Source organism: Leucoraja erinacea, chromosome 17, assembly GCF_028641065.1.
Source record: "Leucoraja erinacea ecotype New England chromosome 17, Leri_hhj_1, whole genome shotgun sequence".
NCBI classification, from domain to species: Eukaryota; Metazoa; Chordata; class Chondrichthyes; order Rajiformes; family Rajidae; genus Leucoraja; species Leucoraja erinaceus.
Genome location: NC_073393.1, coordinates 42897115 through 42920080, shown reverse-complemented (window position 1 = coordinate 42920080; position 22966 = coordinate 42897115). Strand labels below are relative to the sequence as shown.

General features: G+C 42.4%; 1 protein-coding gene across 1 annotated transcript in view; it reads right to left on the bottom strand.

Annotated features, from left to right (window-relative positions):
- Nucleotides 1–1765: 1765 nt before the first annotated feature.
- Nucleotides 1766–22966, bottom strand: part of klhdc4 (kelch domain containing 4) — a 90264-nt gene continuing 69063 nt past the window's right edge. Inside the window, exons 9-11 of the mRNA XM_055649060.1 lie at nt 7984–8607; nt 5004–5108; nt 1766–2136 (exon numbers count right to left, since the gene is read on the bottom strand). Of these exons, the coding sequence (XP_055505035.1) occupies nt 1967–2136; nt 5004–5108; nt 7984–8607 (899 nt within the window). The 3' untranslated portion in view covers nt 1766–1966. The remainder of the gene's footprint in view (nt 2137–5003; nt 5109–7983; nt 8608–22966) is intronic.

The window sequence follows — 22966 nt, the reverse complement described above, 5'->3', positions numbered from 1 at the left end:
CTGCAGTTCTTTGTTATTACATTTCAATTAGTTGTTGATATCTTTGCTTTTAACTTCCTTGTGCTAATGCTACAACTTATTTTCAATTGACAGCTGAGCAGTGTGCGGCAGCTGATACAGATGATGCGTCACAGCAGAGAAGCAGGTTCGATCCTGACCTCGGCTGCCGTCTGTGTGGAGCTTGCACGTTCTCCCTGTGACAGCATGGGTTTCCTCCCACATCCCAAAGACAGAGGGAACATTTTCTCAATCTCTTACCTTGCCAGAGATGCGATTGTTTTCCGGATCGTATCTCCAGTCGCTCTGCGGACCAACATCATGGAGTTGGCGGCCTTTGGTCGGGACTGACTTTGAGCCCCACCGGCGTGGACGTGGACTTACCAGTGGAGCCAGCGATCCCTTACCTGGGATCGACGATCCAACCGCGGCCTGCGGATTTCACCGAGGAGCTTGCAGTCTCGGGCAGAGACCGATGTCAGGAGCTCCAAATGATGCAGGTTTCAACCAGCCCCAACCTGGGGTCAGATCGCCCAGCGCGGCGGTGTTGAGATTTACCCCGATGCCTGGAGCTTGATCGCCCTGACGCGGAGGGCTCGACCGCTGAATACAGGAGCCAAGATCGCCCCGTCAACGGAAGGCTTGAGGCCCCCCGACTGCGGGAGAACAAAGAGGGGAAGAGATTGAACTTATTTTGCCTTCCATCACAGTGAGGAATGTGGAGGAGTCACTGTGGTGGATGTTTATGTTAAAATGTGTTTTGTGTGTTCTGTTGCTTTTTATTGGTATGACTATGGCAAATAAAATTTCTCGTATGTTGCAAAACATATTTGGCTAATAAAGTACTATTATGATTATGATTATTAGGTGAAGTGCAGAAATGCAAATACTTTCCCTTTGGAGTTAAGAATTTAGGGGGGAAAAAACAACATATTTAAGTATGAATGGGCCTGTCCCACTTACGCGACTTTTGAGGCGACTACAGGAGACTATGAGGTCGCCCACAAGTTCGCCGGAGGTTGCCGGGGAGTCGCCTTCATGGTCGAGAGTAGTTCCCGCATTCTCGCAACTAGTTGTGACTTCATTCTGGTTGCCGTTAATTTTTCAAACTGTTGAAAAATTAGCGGCGACCAGAATTTTGACGCCATGGAGAGTAGCAAGAATTCTCGTGACGTAGGTGCAGTGGTAGTGGGTCGCCAGGAGGTCGAAGGTTGTCGTAGGTTCTTATAGGTGGTCGCCGGTGTTGACCGGTGAATGTCATTGGCTCATTGGGGAAATGAAAACGTAAACAGTAGTATTCAGAACCAAGGATACCGACTGGTAATGTTAATGTCCGCCGAGCTTCACAGCCATGTATCTCTGGCTTCTTAAAAGTTGTCTTCACTCCTTCTCCCCACCCCGTTTCCCCCTTCTTTTCAAGGACTTAAATGACCTTTCCCATACACTGTGCTTTCACCGTCTTAATTACAGTGCCAACCTTCCTGTTCATCGCGGTGTGTGTCTGTATCACATTGGCTTTGCAACGTGTGAATTTTTTAGTCAGCGCCCCCCCCTCGCATGCTCTGTCCCCCGCCTGCATAACTGGCTGGTGAAGGAAGCGATGTGTGTATGTGTGTGTTCCACTCTGACAGTCGCTGTTCCAGTTGCGGGTTTTCAGCAACCAGCTACGACTTACTTGGCAGTCGCCTGAAAAATCGCCTAAGTGGGACAGGCCCATAATAGAGCAACACAATCAATGTATTGGAATCAATTGATTGACAAACAACTATGGTCATTATCTCTGGTGTAATATAAGATTTAGGAAAAAGTAACAGTAAAGTTCAATCTATTTAAAATTAGCTTTCAAAATATATAAAGTAGTTGAAATTACTTAAATGAACAATAAACTGTAGTTTTCTATTGAGGCAAAAATTATAGCCTATTAACAAATTAAATTCACCATGGTACATTTCTACATAACTTCTGACCATCACACACTATCATAAAAAGTCTTTGCCATTGCTTGTGCCACCTTCAAAGTCTTCTTCTCTTTGGCATTCTGGCCCATATTATCCTTGGCCACTTTAATCCAGTAAGACTCAGTGCGTGACAAATACTCCGAATAAGACTCGGGTGGCTGCACTGCAGGATGCTCATCACCTAATAGAGGAAAATAAATAATTAATCATTCCTTGCAATCGCAATTAGAAATCTTATAATCTAAAAAGTCACAACAACTACTAGTCCATATTTACATCCCTATTATATGTTTCAATTCCAGGAAGCATTAGTGCACAAAGGAATCTTGATATGAAACACAGAAGCTAAAATAAAACAAGCAACTAGGAAGGCATATTAGAAGATAGACACAAAATGCTGGCGTAACTCTGCAGGACAGGCAGCAACGTCACCCATTCCTTCTATTCAGGGATGCTGCCTGTCCCACTGAGTTTCTTCAGTATTTTGTCTATCTTCAGTGTAAACCAACATCTGCAGTTCCTTCGTACACAGGAAGGCATATTATTTGTTAGTCATAAGGCAAAGAACTGCAGTGTAAAAGTAATGAACTCTTCCTAAGATTATACCAGGCTTTGATGAGATGTGAACTGTGCCCAGTTTAGGTTTGTGTACTGAAAGATACCTTGAGCCTGGATTCACTCTGTTTAGTCATGGGATGAGAGGCACAGCTTCGAGTGATTATGTCAGATTACATGTACCTGCTGGAGTTTAGAGGAATGAAAGGTGATCACATCCTCACAGCGTTATGCTGAGAGGCTGTTTCTTCCACTTGGCCATCGACTAATGGGTTGACACTTCCAACTGAAAAGAGGGGAAACTTAATGGTGACAATAGCAAGCCATTGAAATTCCCTACTTGTGTTTGTTTGGTTATTAAATATGTTCAACCCTGAGAATGATAGATATTTGGATACTTGGGGAGGATATAGCATGAAGGCAGGAAATCAAACTTGAGCCACAATATCAGGTGGGATATTTTTGATTAAGGGGGAGCAGCAACAGTAAAATTGGCTTTCTCCTGTTTCTGTTAACCTTTTATTGGAAATATTTTTGAAATTAATGAAAATGAAAGCCAATTTGGAAATGTTATCGTCTTAGCCATTTATTTTGTTGTGGAAGCCTACATCAATTGTAAGTACATAAGTAAAGCTCCTTGAGTCTGTGCCTTTCAATAAGGTCATGGCTGATCTTATATATCTGCAATTTCCTGCATTTATCCAGAATATCAAAGTTACTATATTTAAGAGGTAACTCAGACCTTTTGAAAAATAATTTAAAGTATTCTCTGCCCACAATACTATTTTTTTTTCCACCAATGTGATTGGCTTCATATTTTTCCCACATTATATTATAACTACTATGTCCTCATCTATCCACTCAGCATTTCTATATTTCCATAAAACCTACATTATTCCCATATCCCATACCGTCACAACATCAAACTTGGATAAATTTAACATATACTCATCAAAATAAGAGATAAAATCTGAATGGCTGAGTCCCCAACACTAATCCCTGAAGCATCCAACATATTCCTTTTTCAGTAAAAAATGAAAAAGATCATTTATTACTTGTGTTTACTCCCATTTTTTCCAATCTTGAATCAACACCAATACACTGCTTTTAATATTGTGTGCTCAGTTTTTACTGAATAATTTCCTGTCTGGAATCTTATTGAAGCCTATTTGAAAGACCAAATATACAACATCAACAAAAACATTTGCCCTCATCGTTTCTAAAAGGAAAACCTCTAAAATTCCAATTGATTTTGAAGCCAAACCAATGCAGGACCTTTACAGTGAATGGCAGAGCCCTGGGGAGTGTTGTAGAGCAGAGGGATCTAGGAGTACAGCTACATAATTTCCTTAAAGTGATGTCACATGTAGATAGGGTGGTAACGGAGGCTTTTGGTACAATGGTCTTCATCAATCTGGGGATGCAGTACATAAGTTGAGATGTTATACACCTTGATGAGGACATGTTTGGAGCATTGTGTTCAATTTCAGTCACCCTGCTACAGGAAGGATGTTATTAACTGGAAAGAGTACAGAGGGGATTTACAAGGATGTTGCCAGGAGTCGAGGACCTGAGCTATAGGGATAAGCTGGGCAAGCTAGCATTTTATTTCTTGGAGTGTAGGAAACTGATGGGTGATCTTATAAACATGTATAAAATTATGAGGGGAGTAGTTAGGATGAATGGATAGAGTATTACCCATGGTAGGAAGAATCAAGAACCAGAGGACATAGGTTTAAGGTGAGGGGAAAGACTTAATTGGAACCTGAGGGGCAATTCTTTCACACAGAGGGTGGTAGACATATGGATTAAGCTGACAGTAGAAATAGTTGAGGCAGGGTTAAACAGGATTTAAAAGACATTTGAATAAGTACATGGATAGGAAAGGTTTAGAGGAATATGGGCCAAACGTGGACAAGTGGGACTATCTTAGATGGGGATTCATGGTCGGTATAGACAAGTTGGGCAGAAGGGCCGGTTTCCATGCCATGTAACATGATATTATTTTTATAAATGTATTGCAATTCTACCCAATCCTATCATTACACAAGCAGTATAAATGGTTTGCTTGAAAAATCAGTATGGGAATGGGAAGGGGTGTTAATGTGTTTGGGAACCCGGAGATTGCATTTCATGTACATGGCCAAATCTCTAAGATAAAATTCCAGAAGTGAAAACAAAAAATAACATTGCAGATTCATTTTATGAAGAAAAAAACCATGAAACTATATCTTCTGAAAATCCTAAAAACACTCTGCAGGTCAGGAAACAACTGTGGAAAGAGAATGTTCAAGTCAAAGGCTCTTTGTCAGTACTGGGAAGGAGAAAAAAACAAGTTTAGTATTAATCTACAATTCCCTCCCTGCCTGATTTTTCACACAAGTCTTTGGCTTGTTAAATGAACCTTCTGCAGATCCTTTCAATTATTCATGGGATGAGGTACATTAAAGTCAACTAAATAACTGCAATGCCGATCCATGCTAAAATAACGACCTTCTTCACTGCTGTCATCGTCCTCTTCATCATCTTCCCCTCCTGCAGCTCCTTCACATTCTTCCTCACCCTCCGACTCTTCTTCGTCCAGCCATTCCTGAGTCTCTACAGAAGTGCGAAGGCAAAGAAAACAACAGCCACCTTCAATATAAATCTAAGTCAATGAATGATGTACTTTAGATCAAAGAAATCTTCACAGTGCTATATCACAAGGAGATGCAACCGGCATGTTCTGAATTAAATTATAATAGTAGTCCAGACATTATCCTCACAACATTTTCTTCATTGTGGGCAAGGAAGACTATTTCTTAGACAGTGGGCAGAAAAGCTCCAGGCCATCAGTGCTTTTTGCTGCACCTTTTGATGCAAGAAAAGGAACTTGCATTCCATCTGACTGAATAACTCACAGTACAAGCTTTCAGACCAATCATCAGCTCACATTGTACTTCATTAAAAAAAGGACCAGATGAAACATTATTTGTTTATAGTTTCAAGGTTTGCATGTATTGGGCATAACGACTCTATGCACAAAGGTAATGTCTGGACAAGATATAGGGGGAAATATTTGTAATCAGATTTTCAGCATCTTTTCCTCTCTTTGGTGCCCAAAGGTTTACAGTTATTTGGTCACAATGCCAGAGAAACAGAGCTCTATATGACATTTAAATTACCAAAAATATATTCTGTTCATTCACCAAACTTAACAGCATTTCTTCTTGGAATAACATTCTTCCTTTGAGAAATAAGTTAAGTCGTTACTTTCTTGAAGTAATTAAAGAAAATTGATTTTCAACGTTACTTTTCATTGACAAGATTGAAAACCTATACTGCAGACAATTCAATGATGCCCAATCATTCAAATGGTTTCTAAGGTAGAATAGAAATGCTTATGTTTTTGTGGGAGTTTGTCAATAGGCAATCAATCTGAATCTTTAGTTGGGATTTAAATCCATTTTAAATATATATTGCAATATTTCAGTATAGCCAAACATTTCTATATGTGAGATGCTATTTTTACATAGGCTTATATATTTATAACAAATATTTATAAAAACTTGGTGGATAAAACACACAACAGTACAGCACAGGAATGGGCTCTTCAGCCCACAATATTTGTGCCGAACATGATGCTATGTTACACTTATCTAATCTGCCTGTACATTATCTATATCCTTGTATTCTCTGCACGTACATGTGCCTATCCAATAGTAGTCTCTTAAATGCCACTATCATTTCTTCGTCCACCACCACCCCTGGCAGTCAGTTCCAAGTCCCCACCACAAAAAGCTAGCCCCGCACACCTCCATTAAACATTCCCCGTCACCTTCTGGCTATACCTTTTATTGTTGGACATTTCCACATGAGGAAAAAGGTTCTGACTGTCCACCCTATCTATGCCTCTCATAATTTTATATGATCGATAATCTATAATCTGCAAGCTTGCAGTTGACAACTATTTGCTGAAATATCTAATGGACAAGAAGATAATTTCATATGTAGAGTATGCTTGTTATTCATTCACCCAACTTTGTTAACTTTCCAAATTCTTTAGTTTTAAACAGCAAGCAGGGGTGAAAGTCATACCCATGCAAAAGCCATGCAGTTTTACCTTTTCTAAAAGCTTCTCCACAACCAGGTAAAAAAAAGTAGTCACTTGAAGTTGAGTTAATACAGGAGAGGAGTTAATACATGGATTTGTTGAAGGAAACTCGCAATGTTTTACTGAGGTACACTGATAGAGAGAATGCTGTAGTTGTTATCTTACCCAGATTCTCAGGAGGAGTTTGACAAATTGCCGCATAAAAGGCTGGTTTGTAAAACTTAAAAGGTTTACTTGTTATAAGGACGAATAATTAACTTAAAGGCAAAATAAGAGTAGTAAACAGTTATTTTTCAGAACAAGTGCATGTTAGACAACATTGTTCCCAAGAAGAAATGCTGGGATTATTGCTTGTTTGGGAAAAAATGTATGTTTTAGATAAGGATGTGCTGGATAAAATGTACACATTTGCTGATGATTCCAAACTTGGATAGTAAGTTTGCTAGAGCTCAAGGAAAGGGTGCCAAAATGTACAGAGGAAATATAACATGGGTAAAAAGTTTCTGTAACTCTACAAAGAATCCCCTTGGCAGAAAGAACATGAGACAGATTAAAAGGCACAATGGTAAAATAAGTGCATAAACAATGGAACTGAGGTGCGCATGACCCCCAGATCATTAGAATCTTGCGGTTAATAATGCATATAGAATCCTGGTATTCATAAACAGACAAAAAAATAAAAAGCTGTGATGTTATTCAGAACTTTATAAAACGCTGGTCTGGCCAAAAATGCAATAAAGCAACCAATTCTGGTCACCACATTTCCTGAAGAACGTGTGGGATTTCACATTACCAGGTAGTTCAAGACTAAGGGCATAGATCTCAAATTCTGGTAAAAAAAAATACAAGGGGGAAGAGAGGAAAAACCTTCTTTAAAAAAAGACAGAGAGCACTGCTCTGAAACTCATTATCTTAAGGATGGTGGAAGCCAGAGACAATGGAGCAAAGGAACTGGATAGACACTAATGATGGTAATGGAGAAATACAGGGGAATGGAATTGGCAGGATTGCTAGGAGCAAACAAACCTCAATGAGGCCAATGGATTATTTCGGCAATGTTTTAGGGATGCACAGTAGCGGTTAATGCTGCTACCCCACAGCCCCAACCACCCAGGTTCAATCCTGGCCTCCTTTGCTGTTTGTGTAAGATTTGCATCTTCTCTCTAAGACTAATGTGGATCCCCCAAGCAATCTGTTTTCCTCCCACATCCCAAAGGGTGTTGGTTGGCAGGTTACTCCAATTATGCAGTGAAATAGGTTACAGGGAAATAACAAAGAATGGGATTGCTCTGAGAGTTGGTATACCCTTGATTGGCTGATTACCCCCATGGAAACATATGATAGTTCAAATATGCTTTGTTCACCAAAAGTCAAACTTACTTGGATCAGTTTCCACCAAAACTTTCCATTTCTCCATCTTGTGTAGATCAATGCAGTAAAGGTCATTCAAAGTAAACTGTCTGTCTCCCACTTCAAACATGCCACCATAGATATATAATACACCATATTTAATCGCTGCCATGGCACTGGACCGAGGACAAGGTTCAATGGACGTACTCGTTTCAGAATCATCTTCATCATCATCCTCCTCCTCCTCTTCTTCTTCAATTTCTGTGATTGGTTTGGTATCAGGGCTGTTCAAAACCTGTTTCACAGTCATCACAGTGCCATCTTCGGTAACTACTTCCTTCACAATTTCTGTGGAACTCCTGGTTTCTGGGCTTTCATTTGCCTCTTCGACAGTTTCTCTCTCTTTTGGTCCACGTCTTCGTTTTTTTTTCTCTCCTTTGCATTCCTTTAACTTCCCAGCAAACCAGCGATTCTTTATCATATCATAGATAGAAATGTCATTAAAAAACTCTCCTTGAATATTCTCCTCTTCCTCTTCATCGTGTACGCCACCAAAGAGGACAATGCGATTATTGGGGGCAACAGCAAGTGAGCCCCCCGACCGTGCTGATGGCTTCACACCATTCGGGTTCAAGCGAGCCCACGTCCATTTGTCTGTGGGGAAAAGCAATAACAACAAATGAGGCTTCAAAACGTGCAGAACAGGTTCATATCAAATACCTGTAGGTGAATGAAAAATAATAATTCTTTAATTTATCCAAATCAGCATCTTCAGTTTCTTGTCTTAGCGCAGGACTTTAACTTCACCAATATTGACTGGGACTTGCTCTGTGCCAAAGGCTTAGATGGGGCAGAGGTTGTGAGGTGTATCCAAGAGTTTCTTGAAATAGTATGTGGATAGTCTAACTCATGAAGGGAACATACCTGACCTGGTGTTGGGAAATGAGCTGGGCCAGGTGACTGGTGTTTCAGTGAAAGAGCAGTTTGGGGATAGAGATCACAACTTCATGTTTTAAAATTGTTTTGAATAGGGAGAAGGCTGGACCTTGTGGGAAAGTACTAAACAGGAGAAAGGCCAACTACAATTGCAAGCAGTAAGGGCCAAGCAGGAGCTTGGGAGAGTACACTGGGAGAAATTGTTATCAGGTAAGTCTACATCTAACATGTGGGAATGGTTTAAAGGCCAGTTATTTGAAGTTCAGAACCTACATGTTCCAGTGTGGAGGGGGGTATAAGGGGGTAAAGTAAGAGAACCTTGGATGATCAATGAGGTTGCTAATATGGTCACAAAGATAAAGGGAGCATATGCAAGATTTAAGAGGATGAAATCACACAGGGCCTTTGTGGAAAATTTAAAAGAAGGAAATAACTCAAGCAGGCAAATAGAAGGGCCAAAAGCAGCCAAGAAATGTTTTTGACAAATCGGATATTAACAACAAGAGGGTAAAGGTAGGACCCTTTTAAGTATCAAGAAAGGAATTTGTGCATGGAGTCTAGGGATTGTAAGAGATGTACTAAACAAGTACTTTGCATCTGTTTTCACCAAGGAGAAGAAAATGGAGGACAGGAGATAATTCTGGAGATCACTAATATGCAAGGTAGTCACAAAATGCTGGAGAAACTCAGCGGGTGATGCAGCATCTATGGAGAGAAGGAATTGGCGACGTTTCGGGTCGAGAGATTAAGGAGGTGATGGTGTTGGGGCTCTTGAAGAGCATTAAGGTGGATAAATCCTTAAAACTTGATGGGATTTGTCCCACGTTATTCAGAGGGGCAAGAGAAGAATTGCCAGCGCCTGGACGAAGATCATCGCTAGCCACAGGTGAAGTCCCAGAGGAATTATAGGTTGTTTAGCCTCAGAGTGGTGTGGAAGCCATTTGAGAGGATGCGTCGAGCTAGGATTTACTCACATTTGGAGGAGTACGGGTTAGATAGGGACAGTCAGCATAGCTTGTTTACGGCAGATTGTGTCTTACTAACAGGATTGATTTTTTTTGAGGAGGCGACCAAGGTGATCAATGAGTGTAGTGTGGTGGATGTTGCCTCCATGGATTTTACAAAAGCATTTGATAAAGTTCTCCAGATCTAGGAGATTATGATGCTCGGGATTAATAATGACTCAGTCGTATGGATTCGGAACATACAAGACAGAGGATTGTGGAGGAAATTCATACAAGACAGAGGCAACGTTTCGGGCCGAAACCCTTCTTCAGGTTGTGGAGGAAAGATTGGATTCAGGCTGGAGTAATGTGATCAGTGGAGTTCTGCAGGGAACTGTGCTGGGACCTCTGCTGTCTGGATGTAAATGCAGATGGATTGGTTAGTAAATTTGCAGACAACACAAAGATTACTGAGGAAGGCTATCAAGGTATACAGCAGGATATAGATCAGCTACAGAACTGGGCGGAGAAATGGCAGATAGAGTTTAATCTGAGCAAAAGCAAGGTGCATTTTTAGAGGTCAAATGCAAGGGGAAAATATACAATTAATGGCATGAACTTCAACAGCATTGATGTACAGAGGGATCTAGAGGTCGAAGTCCATACCTCCTTACAAGTGGCAACTCAAGTAGATGGAGTAGTGAAGGAGGCATATGGTATGTTACACAAAAAAGCTGGAGAAACTCAGCGGGTGCAGCAGCATCTATGGAGCGAAGGAAATAGGCAACGTTTATATACCTTGAAGAAGTTCTCCTCTTCTCTCCGGAGACAGTTTCACAACCTCCTCTCTAACTGTCCCCCATCTGTGATCCCTCCTGCCCTCCAACTGTACGACCACATTCTTACCCAGACACCTCCTCAGCCCCCCTGCTGTCTCCTCCCATCCCCCAGCCTTCGGGCTCCTCCTCCTCCTTTTCCCTTTCTTGTCCCCGCCCACCCCCGTCCCCGATCAGTCTGAAGAAGGGTTTCGGCCCGAAACGTTGCCTATTTCCTTCGCTCCATAGATGCTGCTGCACCCGCTGAGTTTCTCCAGCTTTTTTGTGTAACCTTCGATTCTCCAGCATCTGCAGTTCCCACGAGGCATATGGTATGCCTGCCTGCAACTGGAAGTCATGATACAGTTAAGAGGAAATGGCAGTAAATACCAATGGCCAATTAACTGGTGGCAAACACAGCAGGGTTCTTGAAACGCAGAAATCCAGGAACTTAGGAAATAATATAGTTTTTATGTGCAAGATGGGATTACGGAGAGTCGGTATGTCAAGGAGGACTCTCTCTAACTTCCACAGGTGCACAGTAGAGAGCATGCTGACCAGTTGCATCGTGGCTTGGTTCGGCAACTTGAGTGCCCAGGAGCGGAAAAGACTACAAAAAGTAATAAACTCTGCCCAGTCCATCATCGGCTCTGACCTCTCTACCAGCGAGGGGATCTATCGCAGTCGCTACCTCAAAAAGGCTGGCAGCATCATCAAGGACCCACACCATCCTGGCCACGCACTCATCTTCCCGCTACCTTCAGATAGAAGGTACAGTTTATTTATTCATGTGTGTATATGTTTATATAATGGTATATGGACACACTGATCTGTTCTGTATTCATGCTTACTATATTCTGTTGTGCTGAAGCAAAGCAAGAATTTCATTGTCCTATCTGGGACACATGACAATAAACTCTCTTGAATCTTGAATAGTTCTCAGGAATGGAGCTGAAGAAAGGACCCATTTTGTGTACATCTCTCTCTATATTTGGACAAATGATTAATGTGAAGTTTCAACAGCCCCAATATAAACAATAAAGGTTATATGTTAGTTTATATATTAGTTTTTGAATATGGAAAGGAAAAATGAGGGTAGATCAGAAACAGATAAAAGCAAAATTGCTTAGCCTTTCTGCCAACATTAGAATTGTGATATTTATTTAAGCTTTTCACCTTGCTTAATAAATTTTACGTACACTGAAATCTCACCTTTAGTTTAAAGAAAACCCTAATCAGATGAGTAATCCCATTGAATATTCGTTTTGTTCTACAAAGTGCAAACAAAATCTCACAACTGATGATGATATTATAAAATACTTGGCCAATTTGGATCTCTCTCTATTGACAGGGAATCTAAGTACTCATTTAGTTAAGGAGGGAGGTGGCTGTGAACAAGGCTAAATGCTCAAGCTGTAGGACTAATTACCAATCCTCTCTCGCTTTGTGAAAATCCTAACAACATTTTGTAACTGAGTCCCAAAGGCATTTAAACCTGTAGGTATTTAACTGGCAAGACATGATAAATCAAACAAAAATAAAATTCTCAATTCTAAAAGTCAATGCTCAATCAAAAAGTATTATCACCATTTGATATTTCAGATAATTACACATTGATAACTTTAAGTAACTTTAATTCAGAATGCTTTGGTACATAATCATGTATGCTTTTAATCCTAATTTTAGCTTTTACATGCCATGTATTTGTTTTTCTGAACAATAAACTTAAAAATAAGTATATATTGCATACTTGTAAAAATGGAAATTCAGAGTTGACTCCCGCGGAAGGTCAGAACACATGGACTCAATGATAATAAATTACAAAATCGAGTGCGCTTAAAGGTAGTTTCCCCGAGTGGAAAATGGCAAGAAAGGATTTTCCAAAGAATCTGCGCTGAGATCCAACTTGTTTGACAGATACATGACAGATTCAAAATTCAGAAACACAAATTTAAAATGTGCAATGATACCATATTGAGATTTTAGTCAATATATGGGACAATGTTAATAAAATACAGGAAGTCCTAATTAATTTTAAGAATATACATATAATTGGCAACCGTGCAAGTCTGTAATATATATTGTTAGTCTACTAACAAAAATGTATGCCTTGGAAAATCTATCTCAATGGAGTAGATAAACTATCTGTGGGTACGCATATCCAAGATATAAAGTGTCATAATTATAAAATCAGGAGCAAAAACGATCACTGCAATGCTTTATTTACAGTATTAAAAAGCAGTCAATTATTTGAATTTGTTCACCGAGCTCCAGCACCTGGTTTCACTACTACGTGGTCACCATGTGATATCCACCACGTGGCGCCAGTAATGGCGGCCTCGCCAACAGTCTGTCTGTCCCTTCCTTCTTTTGTTGTTTGTTTGTTTGAGTTAAATGTATGTTTTTAATGTTCTTTAGCTTGTATTATGTGGGGGATGGGGGTTTGGGGGAAACTCTTACCTCGACGGACATGTAATTTTTTTTTCGTATTGTATCTCTGTCTGCACTGGGGCCTAACATCGAGGAATTGGCGGCCTTTGCAGGAGACCGACTACGAGAGCTCCACCGCGGGTGCCTTCGGACCTAACATCACGGAGCTTGCGATCCTTTTGCCAGGGATCAACCTCTGAGCTCCATCGCGGGAGTCTGTGGGACTTTAACATCACAAAGCTCGCTGTCTCTAGTCCGAGACCAACTTCAGAAACTCCAAGTCGCAGGAGCTTCCACTGCCCTGATGCGGGAGCTTCGATCGCCCGGACTGCGAATGGTTCGACTGCCCCGACCGCGGGAAAATAAAAGGGGAAGAAGATTGGACTTTATTGCCTTCCATCAGTGAGGAACATGGGGAATCCGCTGTGGTGGATATTTAAGTTTACTTCCATGTAGTTGTGTGTCTCGTTGCTTTTTTTTAGTATGGCTGTATGGTAATTCAAATTTCACTGTACCTTATTTGGTACATGTGACAATAAACTGACCTTGAAACCTTGAAATCATAAGCAGGCACAGTCATATTTTTTTCTCTGGAAAAAAATCAATGCCAAGGGCTCATCAGAAATAAGTCTTGATGATTAATGAAGGGAACAAAACAGGAAGGATGCTTCCTTTAACATACCAATTAAAGACAAGGAGCCAGAAATACAAATAGTCGCTTAAAATGCAACAGAACGTTCCAGAGAAATTCCTTCATCTAAATAATGGGATACTTGTTATCAGTCAGGATTTAGCTGTGAGAACAGGAGCAATTCACAAAGGCAAGTCCCACAGTTGAAAGTTTTTACCGGTTGGAATTTAGCTGTGAAAAGGAGCAAAGGTGGAACAGTGGCGCAGCGGTAAAGTTGCTGCTTTACAGCTCCAGAGGCTCGTATTCCATCCTGACAACGGGTGCTGTCTGTGCAGAGTTTGCAAGTTCTCCCTGTGACCGCTTGGTTTTCTCCGGGTGCTCCGGTTTACTTCCACGCACCAAGGACGTGCAAGTTAATTGGCTTCAGATAGTATTGTAAATTGTCCTTAAGGTGTAAGATAGTGCTAGCTTACGAGGTGATTGCTGGTCGACGGGGACATGGTGGGCCGAAGGGCCTGTTTCCACACTGTATCTCTAGAGTCTAAAGTAAAGTTCAATTCAAAAAGGCAAGTCCCATAGTTTGGCTAACTGACCAATCAACAGCTACCAATAAAAGGAAGATAGGACTAGTGAAGTGGACATGGTTCAGTAGCAATATATATATATATAGCTCTATATATAGCACTATATTTGTCACATATACAACTGCACAGTGAAACTCTCTTTGCATATATTACACATGCTGACGCCACCATTTTTGCCGTCATTATTGGGATTGGCATAGTGGGAATGGACACAGTAAGATTAGGACATTGAGGCTTGGGCTCGAGAGGCTTTGGTGAGGGATAAGGTTAGGTCTGTCACTTGTTTTCAGAATGCAACCTGGTCTCGGTGTGGGGGAGATGGAAGGCAGTACAGTGGAATACCCGGCCAGTGGCATGTGGGAACTCAAGAAGGACATCCAGCGTCCATGAGGACAACATTTGGAGGAGGAGCTTCCAGATGTTGCTCCTTAAAGACTGCGTTAGGGAACTGGAGCTGCAGCTGGACAACCTCCGGCACATCCTGGAGAGTGGACAAGTCATAGATATGAGTTATAGTGAGGAGGTCACACTTATGCCCCTGTTCCACTTAGGAAACCTGAACGGAAATCTCTGGAGACTTTGCGCTCCACCCAAGGTTTCCATGCGGTTCCCGGAGGTTTTTGTCAGTCTCCCTAATGGTCGAAAGTGGTTTCCGCTTCTTCTATGTTCCGGCGATTATTTAAAAAAAATTCAAAACCGGCCGTGACTAAAAGTAGGTTGCCGATTTAAAAATCGGTAATTTTTTAGTCAAAGCTGGTTGCGATGCTAGTTGAAGGTGGTTGCCGGAGGTTACAGGTAGCGGAAGGTAAGACCTCCCTAGTGGAATAAAACTGGGTGAAAAAAACTACCTGCAACCTCTGTTGCCATCCCTTGTGGCCATTCCCCGGCAAATCAGATATTTTTGTTGATGGTGTTACAGAGTACTATGTTTACATATCTGGCATTTTGCTGCAAGTCAGAACTTCATTGTTTCTTTTTGGACATACGACTCGACTCTTGACTTGCATCTTGACTTGGGCAAAAGATTAAAATGCAGCTTCTTGAGAGTGGTTACCTATGGATTATGACCAATGTCATGTGCTAGTGAGGGTGGCAATAGGAGCAACAGATGAATGCGTGGCTGAGGAGTTGGGGACTGGGATTTAGATTTTTGGACCACTGGGATCTATTCTGGGGCAGAAGTGACCTGTGCAAGAGGGACAGGTTGTACCTGAACCGATGGGGCACCAACACCCTTACAGGGAGATTTGCTGGCACTACTCAGGAGGATGAATCTACAATGCAGGGGGATGCTGGTCAGCAAATGAAAGGGCTGATGAGAAATGCGAGGCTATGACAAATAAGTCTCAAAGGAAGGACATGCAGGGAGAGGTTCATAAATATGGATATAATAACGGCTGAAGTATGATTATTTCAATGTGGGTAAACATGTAAACCTAGAGCCTGGATCAGTGCTTGGAATTATGATGTTATCATTACTTGGTTGCAAGAAGGACATGACTGGCAGCTTAACAGGCCAGGGTTTTGACGTTTCAGAAATGATAAAGAGGATGATAAGAGGTAGAGGAGTTGCTTTAGCAATAAGGGAGAATATCACGGCGATACACAGAGAGGACATACTGGAGGTTATGTCAACAGAGGCATACGAGATGAGCTCAAAAATAAGAAAGGATCACATACTCTAATGGGATTACATTATAGGCAACCCAATAGCCAGCGGAAGATGGAATCAGATTACAGAAGGATGCAAGAACCACAGGGCTGTTGTAGAGGGTGACTTTAACTTCCCCAATATTTATTGGGACCTACTCATTGCAAGAGAATTAGATGGGACAGAATTTATTCAGTGTATTCCAGAAGGCTTCCTAAGTGAATAGTCCAACTCAAGGAGGGAATATACTCTTGAATTTAGGAGGAGAGGGGATCTTATTGAAACATATAAGATTATCAAGGGTTTGCACAAGCTGGAAGACACAGGATCATTTCATTCCAAAAAGGAAGAAAGATTCTAAGGGGAGTAGGAGGCAACTGTGGCTGACAAGAGAAGTTAGGGATAGAATAAAATTAAAAGAAAAGATGTATAACACAGCAGAGAGTAGCCGGAAGCCAGAGGATTGGGAAACTTTCATAGGACAACAGAAGGAAACAAAGCAGGCAATAAGGGCTGAGGCCCGGGGAGCCGTTGGTGAGAGGAGTTACCTGGGCAGTGAGTTAAAAATCGAGCGCGGGGCTTGCCTTCACAGAGGCCCGGGGAGCCGTTGGTGAGAGGAGGAGTTACCCAATCTGCAGCGTTCCATCTCACTTACAGTGAAGGGGTCTGGTGGAAGCCTCTGATTGGTGGAAGAGGACCAGAGGAAGCAGCAGATTGGGTGCAACCCCAGGTTTGCATTTCTGCTTTCAGGTTAAGGGTTCTGTGAGTGAGGGTTCTGTGAGTTGAGGGTTCTGTGAGTTGAGGGTTCTGTGAGTTGAGGGTTCTGTGAGTTGAGGGTTCTGTGAGTGAGGGTTCTGTGAGTTGAGGGTTCTGTGAGTTGAGGGTTCTGTGAGTTGAGGGTTCTGTGAGTTGAGGGTTCTGTGAGTTGAGGGTTCTGTGAGTGAGGGTTCTGTGAGTGAGTTCCATGAGTGAGGGATCTGTGAGTTGAGGGGACAGTATTTATTAGTAAAGGTACAGTTTAAAGGATAAAGATTTTTATAGTGTGAGGGAGTTGATTTAATTTGGGAATAAGCCATGACAGTGGAGATTGGCCCCGTGGTTTGCTCAGCCTGCAACATGTGGGAGATCAGGGATATGGTCGGTGTCCCTGGTGACTACGTTTGCAGGAAATGTGTACAGCTGCAGCTCCTGGCAGACCGCATTGAACAATTGGATCTGCGGTTGGATTCATACTGGAGCATCCACGATGCTGAGAAAGTCGTGGATAGCATGTACAGTGAGTTGGTCACACCGCAGGAAAAAGGTAAGAGGACAGGAAGGGAACGGGTGGTCAATAGCCAGCAGAGCAGTAGGCAGGTAGTGCAGAAGTCCCCTGCGGTCATCTCCCTCCTAAACAGGTATACCATTTTGGATACTGTTGGGGGAGATGGCTCATCAGGGGAAGGCAGCAGCAGCCAAGTTCATGGCACCATGGGTGGCTCTGCGGCACAGGAGGGGAGAAAAAAGAGTGGAAAGGGAAGGGCAATAGTAATAGGGGATTCAATTGTAAGGGGAATAGATAGGCGTTTCTGCAGCCGCAAACGAGACTCCAGGATGGTATGTTGCCTCCCTGGTGCAAGGGTCAAGGATGTCACTGAACGGCTGCAGAACATTCTGGAGGGGGAGGGTGAACAGCCAGTTGTCGTGGTGCATATTGGCACCAACGATATACGGAAAAAAAGGGATGAGGTCCTACAAGGTGAATTTAGGGAGCTAGGAGATAAACTTAAAAGTAGGACCTCAAAGGTAATAATCTCTGGATTACTACCAGTGCCATGGGCTAGTCAGAGTAGAAATAGGAGGATATTGCAGATGAATACGTGGCTTGAAAAATGATGCAAGGGGGAGGGATTCAAATTTCTAGGGCATTGGAACCAGTTCTCGGGGAGGTGGGACCAGTACAAACAGGACGGTCTGCACCTGGGCTGGAATGGAACCAATGTCCTTGGGGGAGTGTTTGCTAGTGCTGTCGGGGAGGATTTAAACTAATGTGGCAGGGGGATGGGTACAAGAGCAGAGAGGCAGAGGGGTGTAAAATTAGGGTAGAAGCAATAGGTAGCAAGGTGAAAAGTAAAAGTGGCAGGCAGACAAATCCAGGGCAAAAATCAAAAAGGGCCACTTTTCAACATAATTGTATAAGGGGTAAGAGTGTTGTAAAAACAAGCCTGAAGGCTTTGTATCTTAATGCAAGGAGCATTCGTGATAAGGTGCATGAGTTGAATGTGCAGATAGTTATTAATGAATATGATATAGTTGGGATCATGGAGACATGGCTCCAGGGTGACCAAGGCTGGGAGCTGAACATCCAGGGATATTTAATATTCAGGAGGGATAGACAGAAAGCAAAAGGAGGCGGGGTAGCGTTTCTGGTTAAAGAGGAGATTAACACAGTAGAAAGGAAGGACATTAGCTTGGAGGATGTGGAATCGATATGGGTCGAGCTGCGAAACACTAAGGGGCAGAAAACGCTAGTGGGAGTTGTGTACAGGCCACCTAACAGTAGTAGTGGAGTTGGGGATGGCATCAAACAGGAAATTAAAAATGCGTGCAACAAAGGTAAAACAATTATAATGGGTGACTTCAATCTACATATAGATTGGGTGAATCAAATTGGCTGGGGTGCTGAGGAAGAGGATTTCTTGGAATGTATGCGGGATAGTTTTCTAAACCAACATGTAGTGGAACCAACGAGAGAGAGCAGGCTATTCTAGACTGGGTATTGAGTAATGAGGAAGGGTTAGTTAGCAGTCTTGTTGTGCGTGGCCCCTTGGGCAAGAGTGACCATAATATGGTTGAGTTCTTCATTAGGATGGAGAGTGACATTGTTAATTCAGAAACAAGGGTCCTGAACTTAAAGAAAGGTGACTTTGAGGGTATGAGACGTGAATTGGCCAAGATAGACTGGCAAATGATTCTTAAAGGGTTGACGGTGGATATGCAATGGAAGGCATTTAAAAATTGCATGGATGAACTACAACAATTGTTCATCCCAGTTTGGCAAAAGAATAAATCAGGGAAGGTAGTGCATCCGTGGATAACAAGGGAAATCAGGGATAGTATCAAAACAAAAGATGAAGCATACAAATTAGCCAGAAAAAGCAGCCTACCAGAGGACTGGGAGAAATTCAGAGTCCAGCAGAGGAGGACAAAAGGGCTTAATTAGGAAAGGGAAAATAGATTATGAAAGAAAACTGACAGGGAACATAAAAACTGACTGCAAAAGTTTTTATAGATATGTGAAGAGGAAAAGATTAGTTAAATCAAATGTAGGTCCCTTGCAGTCAGAAACAGGCGAATTGATCATGGGAAACAAGGATATGGCAGACCAATTGAATAACTACTTTGGTTCTGTCTTCACTAAGGAAGACATAAATAATCTGCCAGAAATAGCAAGGGACCCGGGGTTAAATGAGATGGAGGAACTGAGTGAAATCCAGGTTAGCCGGGAAGTGGTGTTAGGTAAATTGAATGCATTAAAGGCCGATAAATCCCCAGGGCCAGATAAGTTGCATCTCAGAGTACTTAAGGAAGTAGCTCCAGAAATAGTGGATGCATTAGACGACAGATGGCGCAATGGGCTAAGTGTTCGGCTGGCGACCGGAAGGTAGCCGGTTCGAATCCCGCTTGGAGTGCATACTGTCGTTGTGTCCTTGGGGCAAGACACTTCACCCACCTTTGCCTGTGTGTAAATGTAATGTAATCATGTGAAGCACTTTGGGGTCAATGCAAGTTGACTAAAAATGTGCTATATAAATAAGATTATTATTATTATTATTAGTGATAATTTTTCAAAAGTCTTTAGATTCTGGAGTAGTTCCTGAGGACTGGAGGGTAGCTAATGTAACCCCACTTTTTAAAAAGGGAGGGAGAGAAAACGGGGAATTACAGACCAGTTAGTCTAACATCGGTGGTGGGGAAAATTCTGGAGTCAGTTATTAAAGATGGGATAGCAGCACATTTGGAAAGTGGTGAATTCATTGGACAAAGTCAGCATGGATTTATGAAAGGTAAATCATGTCTGACAAATCTTGTAGAATTTTTTGAGGATGTAACTAGTAGAATGGATAAGGGAGAACCAGTGGATGTGTTATATCTGGACTTTCAGAAGGCTTTCGACAAGGTCCCACATGAGAGATTAGTATACAAACTTAAAGCACATTGTATTGGGGGTTCAGTATTGATGTGGATAGAGAACTGGCTGGCAGACAGGAAGCAAAGAGTAGGAGTAAATGGGTCCTTTTCAGAATGGCAGGCAGTGACTAGTGGGGTACCGCATGGTTCATTGCTGGGACCCCAGCTATTTACAATATATATTAATGATCTGGATGAGGGAATTGAATGCAACATCTCCAAGTTTGGGGATGACACAAAGCTGGGGGGCAGTGTTAGCTGTGAGGAGGATGCTAGGAGGCTGCAAGGTGACTTGGATAGGTTGGGTGCGTTGGCAAATGCATGGCAGATGCACTATAATGTGGATAAATGTGAGGTTATCCACTTTGGTGGCAAAAACGGGAAAGTAGACTATTATCTGAATGGTGGCCGATTAGGAAAAGGGGAGATGCAACAAGACCTGGGTGTCATGGTACACCAGTCATTGAAAGTAGGAATGCAGGTGCCGCAGGCAGTGAAGAAAGCAAATGGTATGTTAGCATTCATAGCAAAAGGATTTGAGTATAAGAGCAGGGAGATTCTACTGCAGTTGTACAGGGTCTTGGTGAGACCACACCTGGAGTATTGCGTACAGTTTTGGTCTCCTAATCTGAGGAAATGCATTCTTGCCATAGAGGGAGTATAGAGAAGGTTCACCAGACTGATTCCTGGGATGGCAGGACTTTCATATGAAAGAAAGACTGGATAGACTCGGCTTGTTCACGCTAGAATTTAGAAGATTGAGGGGGGCTCTTATAGAAACGTACAAAATTCTTAAGGGGTTGGACAGGCTAGATGCAGGAAGATTATTCCTGATGTTGGGGAAGTCCAGAACTAGGGTTCACAGTTTAAGGATAAGAGGGAAGTCCTTTAGGACCGAGATGAGAAAATCATTTTTTATACAGAGAGTGGTGAATCTGTGGAATTCTCTGCCACAGAAGGTAGTTGAGGGCAGTTCATTGGCTATATTTAAGAGGGAGTTAGATGTGGCCCTTGTGGCTAAAGGGATCAGGGGGTATGGAGAGAAGGCAGGGATGGGATACTGAGTTGGATGATCAGCCATGATCATATCGAATGGCGGTGCAGGCTCGAAGGGCCGAATGGCCTACTCCTGCACCTATTTTCTATGTTTCTATGTAAAAGAAGAAGTACGAAGGGAAGCTGGCCAGGAATATAAAGGACAATAAAAGCTTCTTTAGATATGTTAAGGGAAAAAGAGTAGCAAAGTCAAATGTGGGTCCCTTGAAGGCAGACACGGGCGAAATTATTATGGGCAACAAGGAAATGGCAGAAGAGTTGAATAGGTACTTCGGATCTGTCTTCAATAAGAAAGACACAAACAATCTCCCGGAAGTACTGGAGGACAGAGGATCTAAGGGGATCGAGGAACTGAAATAAATTTTCATTAAGCGAGAAATAGTATTGGGTAGGCTAATGGGACTGAAGGATGATAAATCCCCGGGGCCTGATGGTCTGCATCCCAGGGTCCTCAGGGAGGTGGCTCTAGAAATAGTGAAAGCATTGGTGATCATTTTCCAATGTTCAATAGATTCAGGATCAATTCCTGTGGATTGGAGGATAGCTAATGTTATCCCACTTTTCAAGTAAGGAGCGAGAGAGAAAACGGGGAATTACAGACTAGTTAGCCTGACTTCGGTGGTGGGAAAGATGCTGGAGTCACTTATTAAAGAAGTAATAATGGGGCATTTGGATAGCAGTAAAAGGATTAGTCCAAGTCAGCATGGATTTATGAAAGGAAAATCATGCTCGACTAATCTTCTGGAATTTTTTGAGGATGTGACAAGTAAAATGGATGAAGGGGAGCCAGACTTTCAGAAAGCCATTGATAAGGTCCCGCACATGAGACTGGTGACTAAAATGAGAGCACATGGTCGGGTGTTGACGTGGATGGAAAATTGGTTGGCAGACAGGAAGCAAAGAGTAGAAGTGAACGGATCCTTTTCAGAATGGCAGGCAGTGGCGAGTGGAGTGCCGCAAGGCTCGGTGTTGGGGCCGCAACTGTTTACCATATATATTAATGATTTGGAAGAGTGAATTAGGAGCAACACTAGCAAGTTTGCAGATGACACACAGCTGGGTGGCAGTGTGAACTGTGTAGAGGATGTTAGGAGGTTGCAGGGTGGCCTGGACAGGTTGAGTGAGTGGGCAGATGTGGCAGATGAAGTATAATATAGATAAATGTGAGGTTATCCACTTTGGTGCCAAAAGCAAGGGGGCAGATTATTGTCTCAATGGGGTTAGGTTAGGTAAGGGTGCGGTACAGCGAGACCTGGGTGTCCTTGTACACCGGTCACTGAAAGTTGGTGTGCAGGTACAGCAGGCAGTGAAGAAAGCTAATGGAATGTTTGCCTTCATAACAAGAGGATTTCAGTATAGGAGTAGAGAGGTTCTTCTGCAGTTGTATAGGGCTCTGGTAAGATCACATCTGGAGTATTGCGTACAGTTTTGGTCTCCTAATTTGAGGAAGGGCATCCTTGTGATTGAGGCAGTGCAGCATAGGTTCACGAGATTGATCCCTGGGATGGCGGGACTGTCATATGAGGAAAGATTGGAAAGACTAGGTTTGTATTCACTGGAGTTTATAAGGATGAAGGAGAATCTTATAGAAACATATAAAATTATAAAAGGACTGGACAAGCTAGATGCAGGAAAAATATTCCCAATGTTGGCGAGTCCAGAACCAGGGGCCACAGTCTTAGAATAAATTTAAGACTGAGGTGAGAAAAAACTTTCTCACCCAGAAAGTTGTGAATTTGTGGAATTCCCTGCCACATAGGGCAGTGGAGGCCAAATCACTGGATGGATTTAAGAGA